The 12,827-nt window shown below is 40.9% G+C and overlaps 2 protein-coding genes across 9 annotated transcripts in view; one reads left to right on the top strand and one right to left on the bottom strand.

Annotated features, from left to right (window-relative positions):
• Window positions 1-6,464, top strand: part of TRIM37 (tripartite motif containing 37) — a 117,350-nt gene extending 110,886 nt beyond the window's left edge. For all 8 annotated transcript variants that reach the window (XM_055258546.2, XM_063628500.1, XM_063628501.1 and 5 more), the window contains one exon: window positions 6,189-6,464. In XM_055258546.2, the coding sequence (XP_055114521.1) occupies window positions 6,189-6,192 (4 nt within the window). In that variant the 3' untranslated portion in view covers window positions 6,193-6,464. The remainder of the gene's footprint in view (window positions 1-6,188) is intronic.
• The window catches only part of PPM1E (protein phosphatase, Mg2+/Mn2+ dependent 1E), a 224,770-nt gene continuing 215,887 nt past the window's right edge, over window positions 3,945-12,827 (bottom strand). The window contains exon 7 of the mRNA XM_055258553.2: window positions 3,945-9,141. Coding sequence (XP_055114528.1) covers window positions 8,084-9,141 — 1,058 coding nt within the window. The 3' untranslated portion in view covers window positions 3,945-8,083. The remainder of the gene's footprint in view (window positions 9,142-12,827) is intronic.

Below are 12,827 nucleotides of genomic sequence, written 5' to 3'. Positions count from 1 at the left end.
TTTTCTTCTTGGCTTTTCATATGACTTTATATATTTTGTTAATAGCGACACATCTCACATAGGACAAGATACTTTGGTGAATAGTCTTTACACCTGAAAGTAAGGAGGCCTTTCCTGCTGCTAAGACCTTTGTTGGCAGAGGTTGAATTAATGTATTATGGCTGGTGGAAAAGCAATTGTGGTTTTCACATTTTTTTAATGGCAAGAACCAAAATTACTTTTATGCCAATCTAATAGTAGTTAGGAGTTGTGCTTGGTTCAAGATTGGATTTGCTATGATTATCCTTAGTTGGCTCGAGTTCCTGTGATGATACATTGTATTTCTGATTGGTGTTGGATACCAGAGCACTGTGTTTCAGACCCTGAGTTTCCAGGCTCAGAAGCTTTGTGCTGGGTCTCCAAGAGGGTCTCTCTCTGTGCTTCCGTTGCTCTGCTGTCCTCCTCCTGGAAATACTCTGCTGTTTCTTGAAGTGTAACGGGGGCTGGGGAGGGGCTGGCGTTCTTGGATTAGGTTGCAGTTTTAGGCACTGTGTCCCTAGGTTTGGGAGGGTCTCGGTTTACTTGCCCCCTCCCAGCTAATTGGGGGCCCAGTGATATTTCTGCCCCCTCCTCCGGGATGGGGCTTTTCTTCCATAGTCCCTTCCCTCTGCCACAGTGACGTTTCACCGATGTCCAGACGGCAACAGTATTTGTGCCCCTTTTCCCTCATAGGATGCTTTTGTTCTGTGAGATGAGAGAAAGGGTATGGTAAGTTCCTTTACCCACGCCCAGGGCCTCTGTATACTCCCCTGGGTGTGCGTCACAGCTGACACTTCTTAGGGCTCTTTACAGTATTTTCTCTGAGCCCCTGTAGAGGTTGTAAAGAAAAAGCCTGCAAGATAGGGCGACTCCCCTAGTTTCTGCAGGCCCCTGGGTCTTAACACTCCTGCAGCCCATGTTCTGCCTTCACCAATCATCACTTTTAGCTAGCCTATTCTTTCCAGTGTCTGTTTACAACGACCCTACGAAATTAGTGCTAATGTCTTCTCTCCCCTTTCAGGCAACTGCCCCTCTCCATTTGGGGCCATTTGGTTACTCTGCAACCTCAGCTTTCCAATGGATTAGAAAAAATGTCCTAATTTATAGTTCATCTGGCTCGTTTGCATTGTAAGAGTAGAAGAAATGCTCCTTCTACCCCTACATCCCAGAGTGGAAGCTGGAAGTGCTGTGATTTAAAAATATATATATGTAAAATACACATTTTATTGAATGTAAAACATGAGTGTAATTAATCCTAAAACCAGAATTCAGAAAATGAGCCATTTTTAATTTTTTTATCTAATTTTTTAATGTTTAAATTATAAAGGTGATAAGATTAGAAAAATTTGGGAAATAGAAAACCCCAAGAGCTATTTTCTTTTTTGCATATTCATTTGAATTTTTATGTGGTAATATTTTTAGATTTCTCCTCATTCTACCTCTCATTCTCACATCTACCAATACGTGCCTTCATAGTCTAGATTTATAGAAGTTTTAGAACTCTGCTTAGGGATGCTTAAGAGCAAATGATAAGATTAGCCACAGTGTAGTTTGGGGCATCAATAGTACGGGCCGCTCTCTTTCTAAAATCCTTTTCTCTGGCTGGCCTGTTGACCGGGAGTCTCCCTTCCATTCCTGCTCTGCAGACCCTGCTGGCCAGAGTCCTTGCCCTAGACCTTCAGGTCAGTCAGTGTCTCCCGGTGTGCATTTGGGAAAGGCTGCTCCATAGGCTCACCTCCCACTGGGTTTCATTTGACCTCGTGAGCCCGTAGCAACTCGATTTGGCTTAATTGGCCACCCCTAATCCTGTAGCTATCATGCTACTCAGTGTAATGACTAGCAGGGACAACTTTTTCATCATCTTTAGTTAAACTCCAGTTACTCATTTGGAAAATGGCTTCTCCAAATGTGTATCATTCTTGACAGTTTTTCACATTTGTTTCCCTGGTCCTAAAGCAAGATTATAAAAATCAAATAGAACCTGTGTGTGAGGGCCCTTGTTTGCACAATGAGGAGAGGACACACTTCATCTGGAGGTGGCGTGACTGGGGGAGCATCCTACAGCTCAGCATAAGAGGCAGGCTCAACCAACTGCCCAGGGAAGAGCACTTCTCACTAAACATATTCAACAGTTGGGGCTCTCAGAAAAGAATGTGACTTGTTTGAAATGTAAATAAGGGATCTTCCATAAGGTTATTCCTAGGCCAAGCAAAAGGAGGTTCCCTAAAGCACAATAGAAAAAGTGTTCTTTACTAATTGCTGTTAAGATGACAGATGGGGCCGAGCGTGGTGGCTCACACCTGTAAATCCCAGCACTTGGGGAGGCCGAGGCAGGCAGATCACTTGAGGTCAGGTGTTCAAGACCAGTCTGGCCAACATGGCAAAACCCCATCTCTACTAAAAATACAAAAGCCAGGCATGGTGGCCCATGCCTGTAATCCCAGCATCCTGGGAGGCTGAGGCACGAGAATTGCTTGAACCTGGGAGACAGAGGTTGCAGTGAGCCGAGATTGCACCACTGCACTCCAGCCAGGGTGACAGAGCAGGACTCTTGTCTCAAAAAAGAAAAAAAAAAAAAAAAAAAAAGACAGGTAGAAACTTGCAATCAAAAAGAAAATGATGCACTTAGGGGGGCCAAGGTGGGAGGGTGGATCACCTGAGGTCAGGAGTTCGAGACCAGCCTGGCCAACATGGTGAAACCCTGTCTCTACTAATAATAAAAAAATGAGCTGGGTGTGGTGGCGGGCACCTGTAATCCCAGCTACTTGGGAGACTGAGGCAGGAAAATCGCTTGAACCTGGGAGGCAGAGGTTGTGGTGAGCCAAGATCATGTCACTGCACTCCGGCCTGGGTGACAGAATGAAACTCCATCTCAAAAGAAGGAAAGGAAATGAAATGATGCACACTGACAGCAACAGGGGACGGGTGTGGGGGGGATGCTCAGTTACGCAGCTTGTCAGTACAGACCGTTGTTTCTGATAATTTGGTAACTTGGGTAAATTTCTATGATGTTCAAATGATTTTACTGTACCTAGTGGTTCCCTTCTGTCTTGCTGTGTGCTGCTCCTTCAGAAAGAGCTGTTCCTTTTGATCTAAGTAATACCGTATTTTAGGGAATTTTTTCAAGTGTAACACTTATTAATCAAAATGTTCCTTTTTTTGTCATTCCCTGCTTTAGTAAACCCCTTCAAATATGTCCTTCTTTCAAAACTTCACCTTTTTTTTCCTCAGTTGTTCATTTGGTTCTATATAAAGTCATGCCAAGGACTGAATGAATTTAGGGAATTAGGAGTTGAAGATCTTTGAAACTATGTAAAATTAATTGTAAAGGCCTTCCTTACTGGTAGGCAGGAGAACAGTGCAGTGTATTGACAAGGTTGACTCGTTTGTAAGGTCAGTTCCCTCCCTTCAGATGCAGGTGTCGTAAGTGACTTCCCTCCCTCACATTCTCCTTTTTGTCTCTATCTCCTTTTACTCACTTATCAATAATCCTTGAGAGGCTTTCCACCACAGCTCACCTGATGATTTCCTTACTTTCATCTAGCTTGAAACTCAGAGAGGCTAAGCAAAAGGGGAAAGCTTGGTTAGATGCAGAGTTCTAAGAATGAAGTAGTTGGGAGATTTGATGACCCACCGCTTAGTCCTTGGCAGGTCCGGTTCCTCTTTTCTTTTAGGATTCTAACACCGCTCCCTCTCCTCGCAGTTCAGCTGATGAAGAGAACATGTATAAGGCTAAATACCTCTCTTCTAGGGTAAAATAATGTTACAGCAGCATTTAGCAAATCTTGTTTTTAAATGTTCCAAGCTTCCAAGCTTAAGAAAACGTCCATCTCAGGATTTTATTTTCCAGTTCTAAAGAAATCTGCACAAATTTAAACACTAAATAACTTACCTTTCCTTTAAATAAAAAGACAAATGACTAGTGGTTTTTAAATTGCCAGGTTTTATTAAGATAATTGGCAAAATTTCAACATACTCCTTACCTGAATGAACAGTTTTAATAAAATATGAAGGATCACTCATGACTACAACTGAACTCAACAGTGAGATGTAGAGATTTGTAAATTGATTATTTGGTAAGAAATAATTCACTTCATTCGCTTCACTCCATAGAGAATTCTTTGCAGAGAAATGTTATGAACAAGAGAACAAAGCCTGTCTCTCACCAAAGAGCACCTAGAGTAAGAGTTTACAATGATGTATCTGGATTATCTAATTCATCAAAGTTTATTTCCTTTTCAAAAACAACTGCTGTGTCAGTCTGGAGTTCCCTGTCCTATTTCATGTTTTCTAATTAGTACAATAAATAGTCTTCAAAATAGAAGATAAAATGCTGCTATAGGAAGTAACAGTTATTTTTCAACACCATACCATTTGTCTGGAAAATCATTGTGTTATAATACTGGCAGTATCTTACTTTGTTTTGCAAGAGATTTTTAAGCTATTTGCAGATCAGAATAGAAGAGTGGGCATTTGTCCTTTAACATCACGTGATTTTCAAAGGTGAAAAAAATTTCTTTTGCTAACTTACGATTCAAAGAAAAATGGTCTCAAATTAAAGTGTGGACAGAACAGTAGTATTCCCTTTTATAGCCTTCCTTAGGTAAGAATGTTCACTGAATAAATTAGGTTTAAAAATTAAAACAATAATTTAGATCATTTTCCCACAAAGCCTTAGCAAGGATTTGATGGGGAAGGAAGTACTTGAACCACAGCAGTTTTATCTGTAAACACTGAACTTGGCCATGCATTATCTTCATCTGCCCACTGGATGTTGCAGTTCTCACTGGCACAGTGTTCCAGTAGTGGAGTGTGGTTGTCATGAAAATGCAGTATTGACACTATCCCACTATAAATGTGGTCAAAGTTAGACTCAGTGTTGACATTGACATGGTTGCCATTGTCCTTGGAAAAGGTGTTACTTTCAAGGAGCCTCCTAAATGCAACAGTAACTTTAATCCTAATAATTCAAGGACAATGGATGGCACTTCTAGGTGAAGAAAAGGTATATACATGTGTTTCTACCCATCCTCCTTAGTACAGACCAAAATGGGATTAATAGCCCCAATGTGTGTTGCTGTAATGTTGCCTAACCTCATATCCCTCAAAAGTACACATCTAGAAAGTGAACAAAGGAAACCTTTAAATTAGGGACTGACTCCCTTTGAAACTCACAGTGAATGTACAAGGAGTTTGTAATGACTTCAGTTGGTGACCTGAAGTCTGTTTCCCTAACCAATACTACACTCTTGTTTGGATTTATTTTACTATTTCCTATTCTAACAAAACTTGTTTAGCAGGCAAACAGATTGATGCAGACTATGTTAAATTGAAAAAGGGATACTGCCACTCTTTAAGGATTGAGTGTAGAACTTTCACCACCACTAAATTACACAATGAATAAAAATACAAAACACATAATTCACAGACTATACCTCAGCATTAACAGTTTATAGATATTATATAGATACTTTTATATCTGTCTAATATTTTTACAATCACCAGATACACCATCATTAAATACAAGTTACAGAAATATGTAGATACCATTAGTTAGAGGGTTACTTATTGCTTACGTCAGCAAGCAGCAAATAAGGGCACAAGATTTGAACTGAAGGGAACTACTTCCTATCACCAGTGGCGTTAAGAGAGAACACTGCATTTCACAAAGCACTGCTTTTTATCTAGTTTATAGAACCAAGAGCAGCATATATCAGACCAATAACCACTATTTTAGTATGTATTATAGAATTTTAAAGGATTTACCTTACAAATGGTACCTAACTACTCTATAAATACGCATGTTGTGAACAAATGAATAGTTGCTATTTTTCACAATTTATAACGACCACACTAGAACTACTTTGCTTTATTTTGTAGAGAGCTAATGGCATGAGAAATGAGTTAACACTGCTGTGTAGTCGGACCTACAAAATCCAGACCCTTAAAGATGGGTCTGTGTTTGTCCCAGTTTTATCCAGCCGTTTTTTTCCCCACTGAGAAAGCCTAGCACGTGTAACTTTTTCCCTTTACCTTCTTTATTCTGATCAAAAACATTACCAATAGACAACAATAGAAATTTTAAAAAGCTTTTTTTTTTTACTTCGCTAAGCACTTTGGACTATAATGTGTACCAATAGTCTGCTGCCTCTGTTTTCTTGTTTTCTTAGATAATTTGATTTGAAACTGACACTGCACCTGATGGGTTAACAAGATCTAGGCTTCAGAAAGTGACAGATGATACGAGTGAGGACCATGTATGAGGCAAAGCCTCGGAATGATGAAAAGTTTCCAGCGCTATCGTTGGGGCCATGTTGACTCCTTTTCAACCATTTGTCACAGATGTGAGAAGAAGAAATGACTTCAAAATCAAGAGAAAACAAATACCAAAAGTCTCTACTTACATCCAAATTTTTAAAAATAAAATCTGTAGATTAACAATCTGATCATTGCTAAAGTGAAGCTGTTTTTGTCTATTTGATATAGCTATACAGGTACCCAAAATATGCCAGTCATCTGTGTCTTTAAAATTAAGAGATTTTAGTCCTCTGTTATGGGCCGGGGGAACGTGTACTATCCTATAAACACATGATTAGGCGGGGGACACTTCTTAGCGAGAGCACTCACCCTTGTGAGTGAGCACTCCAGAGGGGCCACCCATAGGCATTGGCCGGGCTGGTCTGCGGTTGACTAGGACTAGGGGAGGGTAACACCAAGACATTCGTGACTCTTAGAGAATCAGAGGCTGCTTCACTGAATGAATGAATCTGATAGTTTGTTGTCTTTAGTTGACAACATGCTTCTAGCTTGAAACTGCAGAAATAGCAAAAAGCAGACAGTTTCAAAATATCAAATATAACTAAATATTGAAATGAAAAGCACATGTCCTGTCTCTGCAGTCTGAAGCTACATGTAAGCAGGACACTGATGTGTCTTCCAATTACAACTAAACAGACCTGGCTGTCAGTAATCTGCATTCTCAGTGGCCTCTGGGCTCACTTTAGGCAATACTTTCAGCCTCCTTCATTCCAATTACTTCACTCCCTTGGGGGAAATAATTTTAGAGAAGATAAAAGTAGCATTTTTCATTCTCTAAAATCACTTTGTATTTTATAGTAGTACATGCCTTTGCTGTCTGAACTAAAAAAAGACAAAATATAGAAATGCTTTTGATTTTCTTTGTAAATGGCATCTTGACTCTATAGTGTATTTGTACCTGACATCATCTCCGTTAAAGCAGTTTTATTCCTGAGATGAGGGTACAGTGGAAAACACATTAGCATCATAGATTAAAACCAGTTGACAGTGGTCTCCTAAAATGCTAAATAATAAAAATTCCACCAAAAGCACCATAACAGGTTATGAAACTCCCAAATAACTACAGCCCTAGGAAACATTTTTTAATTTAAAAAAAGTTCACAATCTTTTATGTTACAGGAAAAAAATCCGTAACTCTTTCTGACTATAAACCGCCTCACAAGTCTGAGAATATGACACTTTTAAACTGATTTACCACTTTCATTGTTATCAGTTAAAATCCATATGGCTTTTAGTCTTTTACCTACCCAAAAAGGTGAGGGGGCAGGGGGTTCCTTCATAGTGCCCAGGATTTTGAGGGACATTTCCCAACCAAATTTAATTCAGCATTAAATTTTCCACAGATAAATTAGGCACATCAGACCAGATTTCAACCGCATTGAGATTTCAACACTGTATATCCCGACTGAAATAACTAACTTGAAAGCTTCCACTAGTGACTGAAGGGATGGTGGGAAGGGGGTTGTGTATCTAGTGACATGAAGGATGGTGGGAAGGGGGTTGTGTATTGGTGTCGAGACACATCATAGGGACCAGCTGTGTAATTTTGTGAGTGAAACTGCCAATACTTTTTTTTAGATTGAAAACACTGTACTTTGAGTTTCCTAGAGATCTATTTACATTTAAGAATTGAGCCATCCATGGATTCATAATGAAGCACATATGTTTTAGAAATGTCTACCTTGTTTCTACTCTGATAGTGGTATTTTTATTGGGGGAGAGCTAGCTAACCTACTTGAAAGAAAAATTATTCTATTTTATAGCTCCAAGGAAGATCTGGGCATGGAATATCATGAGTCTTTCTGAGCTTCCTCATGTTTTCACTGTACCCTTTCCAACTATTTTGCCTCCATGGCAGAGAACTTCTTATCCTATTTCTCTTCCCACTTCCAGTAAGTGAGGACAGGCTAGTGCCTATTTTGTGGGAAGGCTCTTGAGCAGAGAGAAATGAATAAAACTTTGGATTAAACCTGAATCTGTGCCACTTCTTTGAGTAGTGGTGGCGTAAATGAGACAATCTAGAAACTCTGTTTCCCAGGGATTTGAACTGTTCATTTTCCAACCCTGAACAGACAGGAGACAAGCTCTCCATTCTGTATATCTGCTCCCCTGTTGAACCCAAATTGAAAGCAGTGGGAAACTCTCTAGCACCACTCCATTCAGGCAATGATGACTGAACTGATTTTTTCTCCATCATTAACTCATTAATAAGATTTGCTTTCTTTGGTGCACCAGGACCAAACATCTCAACTGGTAGCAAAAACTGGGCACTGTGAGGTTTGCTTGCTTCTATTTGTGTGAGATCTAGGTAGCCTGGGTCTTCCAGCACGTTGATTTGGGACCCTGGGCTCAGGCTAGTTCTATCAGTGAATGAATCCACACGCCCATCATAGCCTAGGTCGGCTGGTGCTGAGCACTGGTGCTGAGGCCAAGGGCGTTTGCACTCTCCGTGATTCTCCTTATCATCCCCACCATCTTCTTGCCCTCCTTGAAAAGAGTTCTCTGTCCAATCTGATTCCTCACTAACATTTACAGCTTTGTTCATGTCCCTCAGGAATACCACAATAACCGTGATGTTATCACTTGACCCAGCATCACGAGCTGATGCCACTAATTTGTGGGCAACCATGCTGCTGTCTCCGTTATTCTCTTTCAGGTGGTCTGACACAACTTTCACTGCCTCATCAGGGTTCACGGTGTCATAGAAGCCATCACAGGCCAGAATGAGGTAGTCTTCGGTCCCATCCAGAACAGTGGAGGCAGAATCTGCATCCCCACAGATATATGGCTTATGTTCAGCATCTCCTGCGGGAAGCAGAGTGTAGGGGCATCATTAGCCTTTGTTTTACCTTGCATGCTAAGAACATTTATGACCAATGCCATGACTCTGATCACAACTTACTGGATTGTGAACTGAATTGACTGGAAAGAATTTATAAAATAGTTTTTGACAAAATACTTAAATTCTCTGGTAATCAGATCTGCTTACTCCTTACTCCCAGTTAAATAATTGCTAGTTACTGGGCATAAGTCCTTACCCAGCTTAGACTCTGAATCTGCGCCTCTGGCTATGATTTAGGCCTAGCTGAGTATAACAACAATGTCAGATCTAAGTTTGTTGCTGTACTGAAAAATTCAGTACACTGTGTAGGAAGACATGGTTGATTCAGTAGATCTGTTCTTTTGCAGGTGGTTTTGATTTAATTGAAATTTGAAAACAAGTCCACATTGAAAGAAACAAACCAAAGCTCTGATCATTCTCTTCATTAAATAATTTTTGTTCTATTCTTGTTTAGAAATCAATAAATAGCTTCATGCTGCGAGCAAGAAGGAAGGTTTGAATTACACGAGATTTTATAAATCAAGTCTAACTCCCTTAAGCCAGGAAGAGTTATGTGGCTGACCCAAGGCCTCACACATGGGAGCTGAATGCAGTTTTCTTGATTCTCAACCCACTTGGCTTTCTATTTTTTAATGGTGCTTTACCTGTAACTTCTAGAGAACAGACAAAATGTATGGCCATTTTTCTCTTATATTTAGAGACTGCCATATTCTTCATATGGCTCTGATCATCGATTGCCCCACTTATTGTTATTGTGCATTTCCCCACTTATTAACAACTGTGAGAACCCAAGGCCTTTCTGGGCCTTTCTCTCTTCCTTTTCTTGCTTAGCTCATCCTCTCACAGAATGACATCTGAGCTGGTCCTGAAGGGTAAGTTAGTTATCACCAGGCAGAGAAGTTGCCTCAATTGAGGGAACAGGATAAGCAAAGGCAGAGGCAACTGTTTGTTAGGGAGTAATGTGCATTTGGAGAGTAGGGTGCTTGGGGTAGGAGTGAGACTGCAGACCTCGGGCCCACACTAAACTAGGTTTCTATCACTAGACTACTGAGATAATTGATCATTTAGGACTTTCAGATCCAGAGCACTTCCAAATCCATTCATTGTTTACATTGATTACATTCCTTTAGGTACCTTGTGAGAGCGCAGCAAAAGGGTCCTTAGCCTATGAGGTAACCGAGTAGCTTATGACTACAACAAGGGACTCTCATTCACTTTTTTAAAAATTTTTTTGTTGCCCAGGCTGGAGTGCAGTGGTGCGATCAGGGCTCACTGCAGCCTCGATCTCCCAGGCTCGGGTGATTCACCTACCTCAACCTCCCAAGTAGCTGGGACTACAGGTGCACACCACCACGCCCAGCTAATTTTTCTATTTTTTTTTTTTTTTTTGTAGAGATAGGATCACACTATGTTGCCCAGGCTGGTCTTGAACTCCTGGCCTCAAACAATCCATCCGCCCACCTTGGCCTCCCAAAGTGCTGGGATTACAGGCATGAACCACCACACCCGGCTCTCATTCACTTTTCTTTTCTTTTTTTTTTTTGAGACAAGAGTCTTGCTCTGTTGCCCAGGCTGGAGTGCAGTGGCACAATCTCGGCTCACTGCAGCCTCTGCCTCCCAGGTTCCAGCAATTCTCCTGCCTCAGCCTCCCGAGTAGCTGGGATTACAGGCATATGCCACCACACCTGGCTAATTTTTGTATTTTTAGTAGAGACGGGGTTTCACCATATTGGCCAGGCTGGTCTCGAACTCCTGACCTCCGATAATCTGCCTGCGTCGGCCTCCCAAAGTGCTGGGATAACAGGCATGAGCCACCGCATCTGGCCTCTCATTCACTTCTTTACAAAAAAATAAAAACGAACCACATACAGGGTACTGAGCAATAATTCCTAGAGTAGGGTATCCTAAATCATCATTACATAGTATTATAAAAACCAGAAATAAACTCCAGATATTTACAAAGGGCTTTACTGTATAGCAGTGTCATACTGCTTAGTGGTTAAGGACACCAGCACTAGTGTCAGACTGCCTGGGTCCAAATCCTAGCTCTTCTACTTGTCACCTACACAACTCTCATCAATTACTATCCTTTCCATTGCACTAAAACCGAACTTTTTGACTCAGGGAAGATTAAAATGAAGATAAACTCACTTGAGTAATCTGACTACATATTCATTATTCCTAGTATCTGTTATAGGTTCTTTTTGACACAAGAAAGTTGGCCAGGCGCAGTGGCTCATGCCTGTAATCCCAGCACTTTGGGAGGCCAAGGTGGGAGGATACTTGAGGTCGGGAGTACGAAGCCAGCCTGGCCATCATGGTGAAACCTTGTCTCTACTAACAATACAAAAATTAGCCAGGCCTGGTGGCGTGCATGTGAAGTCCCAGCTACTCAAGAGGCTGAGGGAGGAGAATTGTTTGAACCCAGGAGGCAGAGGTTGCAGTGAGCCCAGATTGCACCACTGCACTCCAGCCTGGATGACAGAGGGAGACTGTCTCAAATAAAAAGTTTCTTTCCAACATTTTACATCTCTGTTTAATCCTCAAATAGTCTAGAAAGCTCATTAGGAACCCTATGGATAACTCTGCTAGAACCAATGTGGGCACATGCCCTATCCAGCAGGTTGCATGATTAGATACACGGAGCAACAAATAATTAATGTAATTACCTGGGTTAGTGTATCTATTAGGTAAGAAATTAGTCTTCGACATTATAAATGTTCATTTCACTCCTTCCATTCACAAACACACCCTCTCATCTTACTCATATCTAGGCTCTTCTCCATTCATTCGTTCATTATTTCTTTCTTTCTTTTTTTTTTTTTTTTTGAGACAGAGTCTCGCTCTGTCGCCCAGGCTGGAGTGCAGTGGTGTGATCTCAGCTCATTGCAACCTCCACCTCCTGGATTCAAGCAATTCTCCTGCCTCAGCCTCTCAAGTAGCTGGGATTACAGGCACGCGCCACAATGCCCAGCTAATTTTTGTGTTTTTAGTAGAGACAGGGTTTCATCATGTTGGTCAGGCTGGTCTTGAACTCCTGACCTTGTGATCTACCCACCTGGGCCTCTCAAGGTGCTGGGATTATAGGCATGAGCCACTGCGCCCAGCCCTCATTCATTATTTCTTACAGGAGTCAAAACCATCTTTTCCAAGCATGCTTTTGATTTAATCAGCTTCGCTTATATGCTAAGGTGCCTCCATAGCCTGTTAGAACTCATTAAAACTCAATTTATTTAAGCAGAAAATGCAAAAATTTAAAAGATATTTCAAAATAAATAAATAAATAAATAAATAAAATCCAATATAGGATTCAGTGTCCTTCACCAATTTACTAAAGTTCCCATCCCCTGCTCTACCTGACTATATGATTATCATCATTATTATTTTCTGAATTCCACCTCTAAAAATAAATGTGATCTGAGTCACACTGTTCCCAAAAATCTTGTTTTAGTGCTTCAATTAAAAGACTACTGCAACTGTTAGTTTGGAACAGAACATACGAAGATTCGTACAGAGAAAATGCTGCCAAAGTTCTGGCTTTTCACCTGCTCTACTGTTGGGTGTCAAATTCATGACATTTCGCCCCCAAATTTGGTAGGAGGGCATGAATATCCATTTCATGGTAGAAATGGCAACATCCTTTTGTCTT

The sequence above is a fragment of the Symphalangus syndactylus genome, chromosome 20 (genome assembly GCF_028878055.3).
Source record: "Symphalangus syndactylus isolate Jambi chromosome 20, NHGRI_mSymSyn1-v2.1_pri, whole genome shotgun sequence".
In the NCBI taxonomy this organism is placed as follows: domain Eukaryota; kingdom Metazoa; phylum Chordata; class Mammalia; order Primates; family Hylobatidae; genus Symphalangus; species Symphalangus syndactylus.
The sequence above is the reverse complement of the archived record's forward strand: the minus strand, read 5'-3'. Positions and strand labels throughout refer to the sequence as shown.